This window comes from Salmo salar, chromosome 05, assembly GCF_965601325.2.
Source record: "Salmo salar chromosome 05, fSalSal1, whole genome shotgun sequence".
In the NCBI taxonomy this organism is placed as follows: Eukaryota; Metazoa; Chordata; class Actinopteri; order Salmoniformes; family Salmonidae; genus Salmo; species Salmo salar.
The window spans coordinates 24515004-24534505 of record NC_138295.1 but is presented as its reverse complement, the minus strand read 5'-3'; the positions used below and the strand labels follow the sequence as shown (position 1 = coordinate 24534505).

Genomic DNA, 19502 nt, shown 5'->3' with positions numbered 1-19502 from the left:
GCCTCAAACTTGCAGATCTCTATTCGTCTGGAAGTAACGGCAAGTCTTGTAATCTTGTGTAAACGGCAGAAACACCAGACATGAGAGAGAAATTACCCACAGAAAATATAACTGGGGCTGTTTGGGTTCCAACAAACTTTGCTTCATTTTTTAAAAGTCTCTGACATGTAGCTAAATAAAATAAAAGGACCAGAAAGAATGCATGGTGAAATCCATGAAAGCAAAATGAGTTAATGTCCTGGCAAATAGGCCAATTCAACAGACAAATCTAACTATTCCCTATTATTTCACCCTCCCCCTTCTTCCCTCTCTCTGCAGATCCCAGCGAAGGCTTCCACTGCCAGGAAGAGTGTCGTATCCTGGGCCATTCGGACCGCTGCTGGATGCCCCGTGTGCCTGGTCCGGCCCGCGGCAAGTCGCCTGAGCACGGCCACCCACGTAACAACGTCATCGCCCTGTCTATTGAGGCCACCACCGTGGATGTGCCCCACTACGAGGACTGTGGCACCGGCACCATCAAAAGGACTTTTGCCACCTTCGGCAAGGATGGCCCAGAAGACCCCGAGCGGGGCGAGCTAAAGGGCAACAAGCGGACAATGATGGAGTCTCAGGTGTGCAGCCCCAAGGCTAACGGCGGCGCTGTGCGCGAGGCGGGCAACGGGCGCGAAGCAGCCAGTCCCATCACCTCCCCTGTGCACCTGAAGAGCCCGCTGGCCAAGGTGCCATCCGGCTACAACACGCTCAGGTGCCGTGGCGCCGAGCGCATTGCCAACCACAGCATGCTGCGGCAGCCCGAGGGGAAGGACAGCGAGCCGGCCGTCCGGGAGATCAACACTCTCCTCCACGACGGCAGCCATCTTGAGAAGGAGTCTCCCAGCAGCAAGCGCCTGAAGGACATTGTGCTCTAACGGGCCTCAGGGGAGCCTACTCACACACATACACTCACACACACTTACAGACACACACACACACACACACACACACACACACACAGCACACACACACACACGTGTGTGTATGCACACAGTGTATATACAAACACGTGTGTGTATATATATATATATATATATATATATATACATACATACTCCGCCATAGCTGTGTGTACGCAGGAGAAAGTCAAGCCGATGAAAGAAAGAAAGAGAGAAAGAAAGAAAGAGAGAGAAAGACACAACTTGAGCGTAGTATACAGTACCAAGGACAAAGCCCAGATGTGGAATATTACTGGAAAATGCTGAGCTTCATGTTGTGTTCCTCCAGAAAAGTGAAGGCCGTGGATGTGGCTTTGTTGTAGTCGCAGTACTTTTCTTGTTTGCTTTTCCGTTCGTTTTCTGCAGCCAGTGGACAGGCAGGTTGCTGTTGACTGTGTGACTTGCCCCTTCGGCCGGATTCTGCCTCTCCCCTGTTCAGATTTATGAGGACCTGACACCTACGGTGGCGGATAAAAAAAGTACAGAACTTTATGCCTTTTGACTGTTTTTGCATCACTAACTGAGATTGCCTTCTTTGGTTTTGTCTCGGCTGCCAAATGGACTCCTCGTTTCCTTTGTAAAGCTCCCCACAGTGCAACAGACGGCGACAGACAGACATGCACATGATTCTTCTTCTGTGAACCATTGCCTCTATGTGCATCTTGAACAGTGCTCAGTAGTGAAGACAGAGAAGGGAAGAACACATTCCCAGTCTCATTTTCTTCTCGGTCTGATAAGAGAATCCGTATTCTCTGTATACACCCCCCCCCCCCCACCCCCCCACCCCCACCTGGAGGACATCCCAGTGTCACCAGACTGTGAGGTCTGCACAGTATTTATGGTTTATCACTGATGGAGCTTAATGAACTCTTGCTATCTGCCCAGGCACTCCCAACACTGGGAAGTGGGACAGACTTTCGACTGAGCTATGAGGAAGATAAAAAAATACTTATTGCTTTTGAAATCTCCTGTGCCCATTCTTGATTGTAGCCAGTGGAGCACAATTAGAACTTTGTGCTCTGGTCTTGTACTTTTTCTGACTTTTGACTATGGGGCTAGGATAGAAGGGATCGTCACTCACGTCTTGCTATGTGAAACTCTGTATAGGGTTTACTATTATCATTTTTAATAACCTGTTGTTATGTGACAATCCCTTTAATGTTTTGTTTCAAGAGTAAAAAAATTCAAAATAAACATTGGTGTTCAACTGAAGCTACAGTAGCGTTGTTACACAAACAAAAACAAAAAAACATATGCCAAAATATATTTTATAAATAATTTAAAAATGTATAATGAGAATATTTAATTCTGTGTAGTTATTTTATCAGTAAGTTATACTTGAAATTAACTGGCTTTTGTTTATTTGGCATTTTTTTAATGATTATGATTATTTTTCAAAATGAACTTGGTTTTTTGTTTTTGTTTACTGTGTTACCCCTGGCAACTGTTGACTTGCAGTCTACCTTGTTGTAAAGAGTTTCTTATTGGTCAGTTCTTGTGCCATCAAGTTTCTGTGTGGACAAATAGAAAATGTAAAAATACAAAAAATATTGCAATTTCAGCACCAATAGTAGTGTGTCAGTTCAATGAGCTTAGAGTGAGATAGAAAAATAAACCAAAAAAGAAGCAAACAAAACCGTAAAGATTGCTTAATCTTAATATTTAAGTAAGAAGAAGATGGTTAAGCTAGTTTTTTAAGCTAGTGAGATAATTCCACCTATTTCTGTGTCTGTTTTTGGACTAAGGTTCCCTGCTAGTTCCTCACCTCAGAACTGGCCTTAGTGATATGAACCAGAGAATCGGCCCTGTCAACACTTCAAGTAAGAGACTAAGGATGAAGGTATACAGACTAGCTTTGCTCAACTGCTGTGTCATCATGTATCATCTCCTTTGAATTGAGTCTGAAAATATATTTAAGAACAGCAAGACAAACCTTTCAGTCATGACCAAACAGATTTGGTGGAATCGTATGTTTAAAGGAAATGAAGGTCTTCGAAGAACCATCTTGCAAATCAGCAATGCGGTTTTCAGTTGCTTTACAGTTAAACTATGTACAACATGGAAAATTGTAAATGAAAAAAAGGACAAAATTACATACAATGAAATAGATCTTGTAGCTGAATGTTTTTGCTTGTCTCACCCATGGCTTTTGGCAACATGAACATCGGAAATAATCACTGAATGTATACAGCAGCTTATTATTAAACTATTAAATGTTCTCCACTTTGTTTCCTCGTTTTTCCTGAGTGTATGAGAGAGGAAGTCATCTTCGATAACATACTCCTCGATATGACCATCAAATACCTCATAATGAAATAAATGTGTGTTGAAACGATGAGAGAGAAAGAGAGAAAGAGAGAGGAGAGTGTGTGCATTGTTGTAAATTAATGAGCATGACCACGACCCAGCATATTGCAATTATCCATTTTTAAATTATCTTTTGTCTTGCCATAATTCATTAAAATCTATAATGTGATCTGAATATCATCTGAAAGGCTTCCTTGAAAATGGCATGACGGTGCATAGAGTGATGACTATTAAATCTATCATGATAAAATGGAAATGAACAGTTTCTGTTCAGGCTCGCTCACAAGTCGCAATTAGGATTCCAGGCAGGTGCTGATGCTGCTCTCTCATTATAAGTGCTCTGTGACATCATTTTTAGATCTCCCGATTGACTAATTTGAGCAAATAAATGAGGAAGGGCCTCCAGTATCAGGTGATGGACGGTAACTACACCTCAAGCTGGCCAAGCAAGGAAGTCTTTAGGGACTGCTCCAGCCAAAGTGTCTATTTCTAATGTCTGAGATCTTTTCATTTGCAGGAGTGGGTGATACATACCATTTTAGAGGCATTGAACATTCCCTAGCTCTTCTTTCGATATCATGAAACAGATTTTGATACCTGTGAAGCCTTGCGTTGCCACTCCTTTTACATTGTTACGTTCCCCAGTAAGAAAACCAAAATGTGTCTCTCAAACAGAAAGGGGAACTAACAAAGATTCACTGAAAACAACCAAAATGAAACAGGTGGTGTTTTAGGAGGGGTTCTGAAAGACACTCATGGGGGTGTCCACTGAAAATTGACTAGCATCAAGAACTGGGATCTAAATACACCCACCATGAGTGTCCACTCAATTTCCCCAAGAAGAGGCAAACACAATTAAAACCTACACCAAACTTAAAGACAGGAATCAAACCAAAAAGGTGCCGCAAAATTAAATCAAGGAAATCTGACAAAATAATGTTTTTATAGAACTCAAATATGGCACGACAACTAAAGGTGTTTATCCTCCACATCTCTCAAGACAACTGGAGCACTGGGCCAGCCACTCTTAAATATCACCTGGGCCAGCACAGGAGAAACAACTTTCCACTAACGAGATGACAAACCAGCACAGGTGTAACACATACTGACTACCGAGGTGACACCAAATGGCACGCCCCACGTGCAACCTCGAAACACAAATGGAATAACCAAAACTTGTAACACCTTCTACTTTAAGACATCAAATATATCCTATATTTTTGTTAAAACAAGTTCGCTCACCGCTAACAGAAGCAACTTCCATTTCACAACATGATCAATTAAAATGCTTTGCTACTTAAAAATGTGTTTCCTCCAATATAAAAACATGGTGTCTACTGGCTTTCAACAATTAAATATAAGACAAAACACACACTTATTTTGTAAATATATATATTTTTTACAATCTTTTTGTTTTTTGGAATCCACAGTAACTTTCCTCTCGTGCGGAGCTACTCTCTCTTTTCAGGGTTCAGCTGATAGGCATGTTGTAGGATCGGGGCCGAGTCCCCATCGTCAATGTCATGCTTTAGTACATTTGTCTGGCTTGGCACATCCGAGAATAAACCATGATATTGTAAAAACAGTGTTGCATTTTTCCTCCGGAGACAAGTGTGCTCTTATGTCTACTCCCACTTTTCTGCTCCGGTGCTCGATGTCACTGGTCTACTAACCACCAGTCCTGGCAACCCATCGCACACCTGCGCCTTATCATCAGTCACACCTGGACTTACTTACTTACCATTTATCTAGCACTCGGTTTTGTCAGTCATCAGGTAGTATTGTTTGTGTTTCCATGTCAGACGTTGCGCTTGTTTTGTATCAGTCCATATCATTCCATGTTCTTTGTCATTAAACTCACTAACTGCACCTGCTTCCTGACTCCCTGCGTTATCGCATGTGATGTTGTGGCTACAGAGTCCCTGTGTCACGTCCAGGACAACCCGTATCCCTTGGTTCTTCTCAGGGGTTCCTCCATCTGGCTTCCGTGTATACACTTGCAAGTTCTAAGCATATAATGAAGCAGCATCACAGGCAGCCCAGATCATGATTCCATATTTTGCAGGTTTAGACGGTATATACTGCCTGAGGGGGCAGCTGCCTCTAAATGGCATAAGCTGCTCATCAACAGTAACGTTGGGCCCAGGGTTGTAAAACAGGGAAGGCTGACCTGACCTGATTGCAGCTAGCTTGTCTCTCTGCACTGACCTGATTGCAGCTAGCTTGTCTCTCTGCTGCCAAGCTGGTCTGGTGTCTCAGTTATCGAAGCGGATAATCCTGGAAATAATGTGGAAGTTTTCCAGAGACATTGTTTTACGGAAAGGTTATCTGCCAGTTTCTGCATCCCACAGGGATTCTGTGGATACCCCATTGAATCTAGGTCCAAAACCCATGTAGGTCCAAAACCCAGCAAGGATAAGAACCCCAAAGTATGCATTTAAATGAGTTTGGTCCATCTCCTTCCATCTCTCTCCAAAAACACACCTTTCCTCCAAATAGTGCAGTCCAGAATGATTTTCTGGATGGTGTCTGGGATGAACAGTTCAAAAGATGACGTTATGTCCTGCACATGAGTAACCACCATCCGCGTCAGCCCTGGTTGCATCTTTTTCACATTGGCAGCCATGCGGGGGGGCTCATTCCTTGGGCAAGAAGACCGTTCAATGGCAAAACATTTTAACATCCATATTTATCCTTCTGCAGGCTGCTGACGGGCTGGTCGTGGGTGGTCCTTGGGCTGGCTGAGGGTTAAGCTCATCCTCTTCTTACAACTCACTGTCAGAATCAGAATTGACAAATCAAATCAAAGTTTATTTGTCACGTGCTCCGAATACAACAGTGAAATGCTTACTTACAGACTCTAACCAATAGTGCAAGAAAGTCATTAGGTGAACAATAGGTATGTAAAGAAATAAAACAACAGTAAAAAGACAGGCTATATACAGTAGCGAGGCTATAAAAGTAGCGAGGCTACATACAGACACCGGTTAGTCAGGCTGATTGAGGTAGTATGTACATGTAGATATGGTTAAAGTGACTATGCATATATGATGAACAGAGAGTTGCAGTAACGTAAAAGAGGGGTTGGCGGGTGGTGGGTGGGACACAATGCAGATAGCCCGGTTAGCCAATGTGCGGTAGCACTGGTTAGTCGGCCCAATTGAGGTAGTATGTACATGAATGTATAGTTAAAGTGACTATGCATATATGATAAACAGAGAGTAGCAGCAGCGTAAAAAGAGGGGTTTGAGGGGGCACACAATGCAAATAGTCCGGGTAGCCATTTGATTACCTGTTCAGGAGTCTTATGGCTTGGGGGTAAAAACTGTTGAGAAGCCTTTTTGTCCTAGACTTGGCACTCCGGTACCGCTTGACATGCGGTAGTAGAGAGAACAGTCTATGACTGGGGTGGCTGGGGTCTTTAACAATTTTTAGGGCCTTCCTCTGACACCGTCTGGTGTAGAGGTCCTGGATGGCAGGCAGCTTAGCTCCAGTGATGTACTGGGCCGTACGCACAACCCTCTGTAGTGCCTTGAGGTCAGAGGCCGAGCAATTGCCGTCCCAGGCAGTGATGCAACCAGTCAGGATGCTCTCAATGTTGCAGCTGTAGAACCTTAGACTTGGTTACGTTGAGGGATAGGTTGTTATTCTGGCACCACCCGGCCAGGTCTCTGACCTCCTCCCTATAGGCTGTCTCGTCGTTGTCGGTGATCAGGCCTACCACTGTTGTGTCGTCTGCAAACTTAATGATAGTGTTGGAGTCATGCCTGGCCATGCAGTCGTGGGTGAACAGGGAGTACAGGAGGGGACTGAGCATGCACCCCTGGGGAGCTCCAGTGTTGAGGGTCAGCATGGCAGATGTGTTGCTATCTACCCTCACCACCTGAGGGCAGCCTGTCAGGAAGTCCAGGATCCAGTTGCAGGGGGAGGTGTTTAGTCCCAGGATCCTTAGCTTAGTGATGAGCTTTGAGAGTACTATTGTGTTGAACGCTGAGCTGTAGTTACTGTAGTCAATGAATAGCATTCTCACATAAGTGTTCCTTTTGTCCAGGTGGGAAAGGGCAGTGTGGAGTGCAATAGAGATTGCATCATCTGTGGATCTGCGGTATGCAAATTGGAGTGGGTCTAGGGTTTCTGGGATAATGGTGTTGATGTGAGCCATTACCAACCTTTCAAAGCACTTCATGGCTACGGACGTGAGTGCTATGGGTCTGTAGTCATTTAGGCAGGTTGCCTTTGTGTTCTTGGGCACAAGGACTATGGTGGTTTGCTTGAAACATGTTGGTATTACAGACTCAATCAGAGACATGTTGAAAATGTTGGTCAGCACATGCCCGGAGCATACGTCCAGGTAATCCGTCTGGCCCCGCAGAATTGTGTATGTTGACCTGTTTAAAGGTCTTACTCATGTTGGCTACGGAGAGCATGATCACACAGTCGTCCGGAACAGCTGATGCTCTCATGCCTGCCTCAGTGTTGCTTGCCCTGAAGCGAGCATAGAAGTGATTTAGCTCATCTGGTAGGCTCGTGTCACTGGGCAGCTCGCGGCTGTGCTTCCCTTTGTAGTCTGTAATAGTTTGCAAGCCCTGCCACATAAGACGAGCGTCGGAGCCGGTGTAGGTCGATTCAATCTTAGCCCTGTATTTACGCTTTGCCTGTTTGATGGTTCGTCGCAGGGCGTAGCAGGATTTCTTGAAAGCTTCCGGGTTAGAGTCCGACACCTTGAAAGCGGCAGCTCTACCCTTTAGCTCAGTGCGAATGTTGCCAGTAATCCATTGCTTCTGGTTGGGGCATGTCTCTGTGTGTGGAGTACAGGTGATCTAGAATTGTTTTCCCTCTGTTTGCACATTTAACATGTTGATGGAAATTTGGTAGAACTGATTTAAGTTTCCCTGCATTAAAGTCTCCGGCCACTAGGAGTGCCGCCTCTGGGTGAGTGGTTTCCTATTTGCTTATTTCCTTATACAGCTGACTGAGTGCAGTCTTAGTGCCAGCATCTGTCTGTGGTGGTAAATAAACAGCCACTAAAAGTATAGCTGAAAACTCTCTAGGCAAGTAGTGTGGCCTGCAATTTATCACAATGTACACAATATACACAATGATCCTCATATTCGGAAAATTCTTCATCTTCCAAAGCGGAAGTCACTCCTTCCACACTAGGTTCTCTCTGCAAAAATTATTTCCAAGGTCCTCTGAGCAGAGATTATTTTTGCCATACTGATTGATTGTGGTAAAGAGCCACACATGCAAAGCTATTTATTTGTTGTGTCCCTCCCCCAATTTGCACCAGGCTGGGATAGAGTGTGGGAAAATACTGGATTTTTTACGTGTCTAAATAATATTTTGAAATACCATTCTGCAGGTTCCGGCAAGACATTGTGTAGTTTCACACACTACAAAGGGTAAAGAGTGCAAGAAAAGCGGGAGACAGGCAGGGAGACCGACAGGTTCTTGGTGCTATTTTGAAACAGCAGGCCCAGGGAGGAGGAAGACAGAGTGAAGGCACAGCAAACCTTTTACTTTAATTGTTACTTGTTTTCACCTACACACACACTTTTCCACACGTTTATTACCCTTTGGTCCAGTGGAACCGAACACCACATATGTAATATAAATGTGTAGGGGGGTACACAGTGTGGACTCAATGAAAATGTGTTATTTTACATGTTCTTCACTGAATATGAGCTTAGGCCACTGAATCTCACGTAGAAAAAAATCATTAATTGTATCATTTTTGTTTTAGTAAACATTGAAAATGGGTCCCACAGACCCGAACACCACACAAAGGTTAATCAAGACATTTCCCAGATGGTCGACAAACAGGGACACCTACTTCGTCAACACCAGAACCAGCTGGCTCATTTGGGAATTGCTATAAATAAAGTCCTCCGAGTTCTTCAATGAGTCAACATCACTCAAGGGGAGTCATCAACAAACATCAGAGGATTCTCTACCACAAGTTGACCCAGCGAGCCAGTACCCCAGCCCATTCAGCAGTCCATCCTGGTCAGTGATGCCCGATTGTCCCTCCTGGCCAAATATGACGGGACTCCATTGAAATGACGTGGCTTCCTACTCCAGTGCTCCCTCTATTTCGCTCATCAGGAGGGAGCCCCCACCACCGAGAGGTCCAAGGTTGCCACGGTTATTTATTTCCTGACCGGACGGGCGTTGGAGTGGGCCACGACTGTCTGGGAGAGACGAGAGGAAGAGCTGGGTTCCTAGGAGGGGTTCATGGCTCTGTTCAGGGCGGACTTCGACCATCCACCGGAGGGCAGAGAAGGGATTGAGCACCTACTCCAAATACGGCAGGATGGCCAAACCGCGGCAGTGGCAGCATCCAGTGGATGGAATGAGCCGGCACTCTGCACACTATTCAGAGGAGGATTGCGCGAAGAGGTCCAGACAGAGTTGACGTGCCGAGACGACAACCTATCCTTGGACGACCTCATCGCTATGGCCATCCATCTGGATACCCTGCTTGTTGTTGGTAATGTCTTCTTAATTGGTGTTGGATCCCAGGAAGATTAGCTAGCATTACGGTATTAGCTAATGGGGATCCTAATAAAATTGACAAAATGACAACCAGCACAGGGTGTATTGAGCTTTCCTCGTACTCTTGAGGAAGACTATAGTCAACGGTGACAGCAGTGGACACAGGCAGAACATCACTACCGGTTTCCACTGACTTCGTGGCCGATCGTAGCGGGTGAAGTATGGTTTCAACATGTTGACAGGGTTTTCTCCTGAGCTCCTGTGTGGCGATGATGTAATCCAGATTACAATTTTTTTTCACTATGGGGTAAGGGCCTGAAAAGCGAGCTGGAAACAGTGACCCCTGAATGGGCAGGACTTGGTCACCCACATTGAAAGTCCGGGTTCGCGCCTTCCGATTATACCAAACTTTCATTTTCGTTTGCGCCCTCTCCAGATTCTCACTGGCAAAGTCAAAGATGCGGTGCAATCTGTATCGAAAAGCGTTAACGTGCTCCAACAGATTTGTTGAGGTTTTTAAGGTGTCGCCCTGCAACAACCTCTCTCTCAGCAAACTCAAAGGACCTCTGACATGATGCCCAAACACAAGTTAATTTGTACTTAAAACGAGATTCCTGAACAACCTCCTGCACAGCAAACAGCACAAGAGGGACCCCTTCATCCTAGTCAACTCAAAGCAGTAAGCTCTCAACATAGACTTCAAAGTCTGAGGAAATCTCTCAAGAGCACCTTGAAACTCTGGGTGGTTGGCACTAGAGGGGAAATGGGTTAAACCCAACTGTTGTAGCACTTGTAAGAAGACCTTTGACATGCAATTTGGGCCTTAACAATACTGGGAGCTGTGATTTTCCTGGAATGGCCTCAGGGAAACAAGTGGCACCACACATGATGGTTAAGATAAACTGGTTACCACTCTTGGCTTTGGGCAAAGGACCAACACTGTCCACCAGAACCCTGCTGCAAGGTTAATCAAAAGCGGGTATAGGCTGAAAAGGTGCAACCGGTACAGCTTGGTTCAGTTTATCCGTCTGCTGGCAAACGGCAGAGGAATTACAGTAAGCCACAACATCCTGTGTCAGAAAAGTCGAGAAGAAGTTACGCATAAGTCTTCTTGACCCAAGATGGCCTACCATACCACCATCGTGACCCAACCTCAGTATCTCTTGTCGAAGCATAACTGGAACAACAATTTAAGATACACTGGACCAATCGTCTTGCCCAGATGTGGAAAAAGTAACCGACAAAAACGTTATCAATCTACAACAATTTGTGTTTCTCATCATGGACTACTATTTTAGCGAATTAGCAACTTTGCAACTACTTACTACATTTGAGCTACTTTGCAACTACTTAGCATGTTAGCTAACCCTTCCCTTAACACTAACATTAACCCTTTAACCTAACTCCTAACCCCTAGCCTAGCTAACATTAGTCACCTAGCTAATGTTAGCAACAACAAATTGGAATTTGCAACATATCATACGTTTTGCAAATTCATAACATATTGTAAGAATTGCAATTCGTCACATATAATATGAATTGTAATTCGCAACATATCATACGAAATGGATGATGGACATCCACAAATTAATCCATACCATATGAAACGTAACATATCATATTAACTGGAGTATCCTGGATTTACATTACTATATGATATCTACCCTTGAGTCCAGGTTGCCCCCATAGGTGCAGTTAACTGCCTTGAGTGAGTTACAATGGATTTATGCTCCAAATAAGAAAATGCTAATTGACTAGGAGACATTGCAGAACTAGAGCTACTTAAGATGAAGAAGAACACCCCACAGTAGCTGCCACACAGAGGCGGTGTCCTTTCTGTATTTGCTAATTAATTTGCCATTGCCTCTCTACCCTCTGGTCGAGCCAACATGAAAGTTGCTGTAAAACCTACTCGCTAACAGTCCCATTAATCTATTAGGAGGATCTGGACTCCTCCAGCTAACGCTACCTCATCTTCCTCCCAGGCAGTAGCATGCTAGCTCTGTCCCCATTCACATGGAGGACTCATGCCATTCTATTATAGTTTAGAACCCTGGGTTCTTCCCATATATATAACCTGGAGCTAGCCAGCTTTACTCTTTAAGGTCAAAACCTGCACTTCAAAGAGGCCTATATCATTACCATTACCATTACAAACCAGCTAAATACTGCAATACAGTAGCAAACACATACTGTATACACTCAAAACCTTGTGTTCATTTAACCTGGCGCTAGCAGCTACTGTCTTCAAGGTCTTTGTTTACTCCCATTCATCATCGTTCACACACTCTTAAGTCTTAGCCTCGCCACACCCACACATGTAAACGTATGTGAGTCAGCATGGAATTGTCCTCCAGAAAGTACTCTCTCTACTTAAACTTTCTCCCAGTGAGCTTTGTCGATATCAACAGCAACATTCAGGGCAGCAATGTTTTTGAGAGCTGTAGCAACAGTTTTGCAGTTGTCCATAGCTACAATATTCTGTATCTTTCAAAATGTCTGCGGTAGAAAATATTATCTATATACTGACCAGGGAAGCTCCATTCCGTTATAGACAGATGCCTATGACATGACAGACCAATCAGGACTCATCTATTGGCATGTCCAACCACACCATTATCTCAGCCAATCATGGCTAGCCAGGAAGGATCCGGTCTTCTCCCTGTATTGCTCAGTGCTTTCTCCTTGGCTAAACTAGGCTCATCATTTTACATTTTATTTATATTTCCAGATCCCAAACAAGTTTGTAATTAAGGTACATGAAAGTTCACATGTTCAAGAAGGCATTTCAAAATAAAATGAAAACATTTCAAAATAAAATGAAAACTAGCGTCAAAAGCTTCCGATCCAGTAATTCTCACAGCCTTGTGTGAATACTGTGGCCTTCACTATCAACAGAGTCCCCTGAGTTTATTAGCTGTATTTGCAAATCGTTACCCATATTTATAATTCAAGCCATCCCCAAATGGCACTCTCCTCATATTTAATTCTTTCTGATTCCCATTAGTCAGGGTGAAATCTCCCCCACTACAGCGCAGAGATTTATTTAAAAGGTTACCGGAACACACGTCCTATTAACGTCTTATTAATGTTTCAATTAGCATTTGCCGAAATGGTGAGAGGGGGAATCAGAGAACAATTAAAATGATATATTTCTGACACAGACATCCATTGAAGAGGGGGTCCACCACCATCAACGACCGAACATTCCTCCAATACAAAACAGTTTGTTGCCTGTTCCTCCTCTTCCCCTCCTCCTGCAATCACAGCCACCGATCTCCATTCCTACACCAACCTCATTCTTTCAAAAGGCACTGCAGCTGCTTCTCCTGCAGAGGGATAGGCCTCATTGTGGCCCACTATTCCTATTCACTGTAACCTCTGGGACCATGGGACCAGTTCGGGAGCCCCACGACACTTTCACAGGGGGATTATTTTGTCAGCTAACAAACTGTCTGCCTACAGAGTCCAGCACCATCAAATAGCAAAGGCTTGAGTTGCCACTAAAGCAACATCAGATCTCAGTTCCGACACATCGAACACCTTCAGAGAAGTCAGAGGAAAAATAACAACTATAATTTGGAGGTCCTACAGAATTAGGGATCATGAATACAGTATATAGACTTTTGTTAGGAAAGAATGGATGTAGACCTCATGTTTGTCTTAAACTCTGGACAATGGGGGCATTTAGTCCATTGAAATGCATCAGCTATTCAAGCTGGCTTGAAGGCCGAAGCTGCGGCCAGTCAACAATGGCACCATTAATTGTTTTAGGGAGGTCTGTCTGGTGCCTGGGCCATAAATATCCAAGCCCTAATGTGCTTTCTTCTCGACTTAATTGCCAAATGCATTCAGTTTGGGGCAGGTATTCCCAAACTGGGGTATGCAATGCCGTTGGGGGTACTCCAAATAAAAATATGATTCACATTTAAAAAAACAAAAAAAACATTTAATTATTATTCAAACAGTCCATTTATATTTTCCAACTGGGCTATACATTTGGGTTTTTTTCTCACCTGAGTAGCCTCGTTTTACTGCCAAAAATAAAATGAAACCATCTAGTGTTCAGCGAAATAACAACACAATGTCAAATACAGGTAGCCTAGTCAAATAATTAACATCCAATCACATTAACCGTTAGTCTCTCGCGGGAATTCCACTAACGGTCCGTATGTAGCCAAACGTAGCTGCTGCCGAAACTGTTTGCTCGAAAATTGATAAATGGTTAAAAAAAGTAAGGCCCGCATCCATAGAGACACATACCAGCTCTAGTGGTAGTACTGCTACTATCAGCAGTACTACACCTGCACCTGTTGACGACACAAGTTGTTCTGCTTCCACGAGCACATCCAATGCTAGCATCAGTTATTCTACATTTGTTGTTAGCCCAGCTAGCATGGACACTGACAGTTGTGAATCTGATGCAGCCGAAGAGCTACTGCCCCCTTACCCGGGAAAGCACCGAACAACAGACAGGAACGTTGGACCATCGAAGAGGCACAAATATGATGAGAACCGGGGGTTCACTTATATTGGGAGTAGTGCCTTTCCTCAGCCACAGTGTGTTATATGTGCAAAAGTACTATCTCACAACTCAATGAAACCTTCACTCTTGTGCAGAGATTTAGAAACAAAACATGCCAATTTAAAAAATAAGCCACTGGAGTTTTTGGAGTGAGAAATAAGACGACTTTCGAGTAGTAAGACATGTATAAAAGCAACAGATACCATTAATAAGAAGGGTCTAGAAGCGTCTTATATGGTGAGCTACCGAGTGGCTAGGATAGGCAAGCCCCATACTATTGTGGAGGACTTAATTCTTCCTGCTGCCGGAAGTTGACTGTGCCTTTATTAAACAGCTTGGAAAATTCCAGAAAATGATGTCATGGCTTTAGAAGCTTCTGATTGACATAATTTGAGTCAATTGGAGGTGTACCTGTGGATGTATTTCAAGGCCTACCTTCAAACTCAGTGCCTCTTTGCTTGACATCATGGGAAAATCAAAAGAAATCAGCCAAGACCTCAGAAAAAAAATTGTCTGGTTCATCCTTTGGAGCAATTTCCAAACGCCTAAAGGTACCACGTTCATCTGTACAAACAATAGTATGCAAGTATAAACACCATGGGACCATGCAGCCGTCATACCGCTCAGGAAGGACATGCGTTCTGTCTCCTAGAGATCAAATAAAATCAAAGTTTATTTGTCACGTGCGCCGAATACAACAGGTGTAGTAGACCTTACAGTGAAATGCTTACTTACAGGCTCTAACCAATAGTGCAAAAAAGGTATAAGGTGAACAATAGGTAAATAAATCAATAAAACAACAGTAAAAAGACAGGCTATATACAGTAGCGAGGCTATAAAAGTAGCGAGGCTACATACAGACACCGGTTAGTCAGGCTGATTGAGGTAGTATGTACATGTAGATATGGTTAAAGTGACTATGCATATATGATGAACAGAGAGTAGCAATAGCGTAAAAGAGGGGTTGGCGAGTGGTGGGTGGCGGGACACAATGCAGATAGCCCGGTTAGCCAATGTGCGGGAGCACTGGTTGGTCGGCCCAATTGAGGTAGTATGTACATGAATGTATAGTTAAAGTGACTATGCATATATGATAAACAGAGAGTAGCAGCAGCGTAAAATGGGGGGTTGGGGTGGGGCACACAATGCAAATAGTCCGGGTAGCCATTTGATTACCTGTTCAGGAGTCTTATGGCTAAAAACGGGTAAAAACTGTTTAGAAGCCTTTTTGTCCTAGACTTGGCACTCCGGTACCGCTTGCCATGCGGTAGTAGAGAGAACAGTCTATGACTGGGGTGGCTGGGGTCTTTGACAATTTTTAGGGCCTTCCTCTGACACCGTTTGGTGTAGAGGTCCTGGATGGCAGGCAGCTTAGCTCCAGTGTTGTACTGGGCCGTACGCACTACCCTCTGTAGTGCCTTGCGGTCAGAGGCTGAGCAACACTCGAGCAACACTCGAGTGGTTTAAGGGGAAATATTTAAATGTCTTGGAATGGCCTAGTCAAAGCCCAGACCTCAATCCAATTGAGAATCTGTGGTATGACTTAAAGATTGCTGTACACCAGCGGAACCCATCCAACTTGAAGGAGCTGGAGAAGTTTTACCTTGAAGAATGGGCAAAAATCCCAGTGGCTAGATGTGCCAAGCTTATAGAGACATACCCCAAGAGACTTGCAGCTGTAATTGCTGCAAAATGTGTCTCTACAAAGTATTGACTTTGGGGGGGGGGGGTGAATAGTTAGGCACGCTCAAGTTTTACTTATTTCCCTCATTAAAATGCAAATCATTTTATAACATTTTTGACATGCGTTTTTCTGGATTTTTTTGTTGTTATTCTGTCTCTCACTGTTCAAATAAACCTACCATTAAAATTATAGACTGATCATTTCTTTGTCAGTGGGCAAACGTACAAAATCAGCAGGGGATCAAATACTTTTTTACGTCACTGTATGTATCAAAAGTAAATGTAATTTCTAAAATATACTTAAGTATCATTTGAAATTCCTTATATTAAGCTGATGGCACCATTTTCTTGTTTTTTTTTAATTTACGGAAAGCCAGACATCTTTACAAATGAAGCATTTGTGATTAGTGAGTCCACCAGATTAGACAGTAGGGATAGGCAGTAGGGATAACCAAAGATATTCTCTTGATGTGAATTTGACAATTTTTCTGTCCTGCTAAGCATTCAAAATGCAACAAGTACTTTCAGGTGTCAGGGAAAATGTGTGTAGTAAAAAGTATGTTATTTTATTTTGCATGAAGAAAATGTAAAAGTTGTCAAAAATATAAATAGTAAAGTAAAGTACAGATACTCCGCAAAATGACTTAAGTAGTACATTAAAGTATTTTTACTTAATTACTTTACACTACTGCTACTTGGCAGCATCCTGAGGCGGCTATTGAATGTGATCAGCCTGCAAGGAATAGAGCCCACCCAGTCTTGATTATTTATATAATACACTGACTGCTAATCTGCCTGCTAGGAGCTTTACCTATGCAACAGCCTAGAATAAGTAGAATCCTCTGATCAAGCTCTGAAGCTGAAATTGAATCTGATTAGCCTGTCAGGAATGGAGCTCACCCACTCTTTAAATGTAAATATTATCCATATAACATGTGTCCGTTACAATTATACACATATCAGTTATGCAAGCTAACAACCAGCATTGGGGTGGCAGGTAGCCTAGTGGTTAGAGCGTTGGGCTTGTAACCGTAAAGGTTGCAAGATCAAATCCCTGAGCTGACAAGGTAAACATCTGTCATTCTGCCCCTGAACAAGGCAGTTAACCCCCTGGTCCGTCATTGAAAATAAGAATGACTTCTTAACTGACTTGCATAGTTAAATAAAGGCAAAATAAAAAAATATAGAGCAAGCTAGCTAGCTAACACTAGCCATGTTACAGTGCCTTCAGAACGTATTCACACGCCTTGACTTTTTCCAAATGTTGATCAACAACAAATTTGACAGAGCTTGAATAATTTTGAAAATAATAATGGGCAAATGTTGCACAATCCAGGTGTGGAAAGCTTACAGACTTATCCAGAAAGACACAGCTGTAATCCACAAAGTATTGACTCAGGTGTGTGAATTTAAAATGGAATACATTTAGATTTTTTTTGTCACTGGCCTACACACAATGTCCATACTGTCAAAGTAGAATGATGTTTTTCATCTTTTTTTTACAAATTAATAAAACATTTAAAGCTGAAATGTCTTGAATCAATAAGTATTCAACCCCTTTGTTTTGGCAAGCCTAAATAAGTTCAAGATAAAAATAACTTGCATGGACTCACTCTGTGTGGAATAACAGTTTTGAACATGATTTTTGAATGACTACCTCATCTCTGTACCCCACACATACAATTATCTGTAAGGTCCATCAGTTGAGCAGTGAATTTCAAACACAGATTCAACCACAAAGACCAGGGAGGTTTTCCAATGCCTCACAAAGATAGGCAGCTGTTGGTATATAATAATACATTTAAAAAAGCATACATTGACTATCCCTTTGAGTATGGTGAAGTTATTAATTGCACTTTGGATGGTGTATCAATACACGCAGTCACTACAAAGATACAGGTGTCCTTCTTAACTCAGTTGCCAGAGAGGAAGGAAACTGCTCAGGGATTTCACTATGAGGCCAATGGTAACTTTAAGTTTAATGGCTGTGATAGGCGAAACCTGAGGATGGATTATAGTAGTTAATTCACACTACTAACCTAATTGACAGAGTGAAAAGAAGGAAGCCTGTACAGAATAAAAACATTCCAAAACATGCATCCTGTTCGCAACAAGGCACTAAAGTAATACTTGTGTGGCAAAGCAATTACCTTTTTGTCCTAAATAAAATGTGTTGTATTTCGGGCAAATCCAATATAACAATATAACAGCTCTCCATATTTTCACACATCGTGGTGGCTGCATTATGTTATGGGTATGCTTGTAATCATTATGGACTAGGGAGTTTTTCAGGTTGAAAATGAAACGGAATGGAGCTAAGCACAGGCAAAATCCTAGAAGAAAACCTGGTTCAGTCTGCTTTCCACCAGACCCTGGATGGAATTCACCTTTCAGCAGGAGAATAAACTAAAACAAAAGGCCAAATCTACACTGGAGTTGCTTACCAAAAAGACAGTGAATGTTGCTGAGTGGCCAAGCTATAGTTTTAACTTAAATCTACTTTAAAATCTATGGCAAGACCTGAAAATGATTTCTAGCAATGATCAACAACAAATTTGACAGAGCTTGAAGAATTTTGAAAATAATAATGGGCAAATGTTGCACAATCCAGGTGTGGAAAGCGCTTACAGACTTATCCAGAAAGACACAGCTGTAATCCACAAAGTATTGACTCAGATGTGTGAATGCTTATGTACATTTGATATTTTTGTATTTAATTTTCAATACATTACAAACATTTTTTTTTAAATAAGTACTTTGTCATTATGGAGTATTGTGGGTAGATGGGTGACAAAATTCAGGCTGTAACACAACAAAATATGGAAACAATCAAGGGGTATGTATACTTAGTCTATCCCTTAGTGTAGCAATCAATAAAAAGTATGCACTGATCCAACGTGGGCTCTGAGGAAGGGGTGGAAGGGTCAGGAGGAAGGGGTGGGAGGTCAGGAGGAAGGTGTGGGGGGTGTCAGGAGGATTGTTGGGGGTACAGGAGGAAGGGAGGAGAGGAGGAGGGTGTCAGGAGGAAGGGGTGGGAGGTCAGGACCTAAGGACCTTAGATTGAGGTTGGAAAGGTGCAGGGAGGAAGAGGTGGGGGGTGTCAGGCAGATAATGGTCTTGGTCTGAAGATCCACACCTTTAGGAGAAACCATTATCATCACGGCAGGAGAGTAATCGGATCGACCCAGCGCCGGGGCCCTGCCACCCTGCATGCAGCCCACACACAGCCCATCTGCATGGGGCTCAGAGTAGGCCCTGGATGGGGCTTGGATGAGGACTGTGGAGCTGGGAAGCAGCACACAGGAGTAGTGGATAAAGCATCTCCCACAACGCGTTATAATGTCACAGTCATTTGGAGGTGATGAGGCCCAAGAATACCACATTATCTGACAAGAGAGACTGATTTCACTCAAGAATAAGACTGGGAATCAGTCAGAGCCTTTGAGAAACTTTTTTCTCATGAGGTTACTATGCCTTTCTGACACTAAAAGGTTAAGATTTGAACCCATCATTTTGGCGAT

The 19502-nt window shown here is 43.2% G+C and overlaps 1 protein-coding gene across 6 annotated transcripts in view; it reads left to right on the top strand.

Annotated features, from left to right (window-relative positions):
* Window positions 1–987, top strand: part of pcdh19 (protocadherin 19) — a 95177-nt gene extending 94190 nt beyond the window's left edge. For all 6 annotated transcript variants that reach the window (XM_014199082.3, XM_014199081.3, XM_014199080.3 and 3 more), the window contains exon 5: window positions 319–987. In XM_014199082.3, coding sequence (XP_014054557.1) covers window positions 319–908 — 590 coding nt within the window. In that variant the 3' untranslated portion in view covers window positions 909–987. The remainder of the gene's footprint in view (window positions 1–318) is intronic.
* Window positions 988–19502: the final 18515 nt, after the last annotated feature.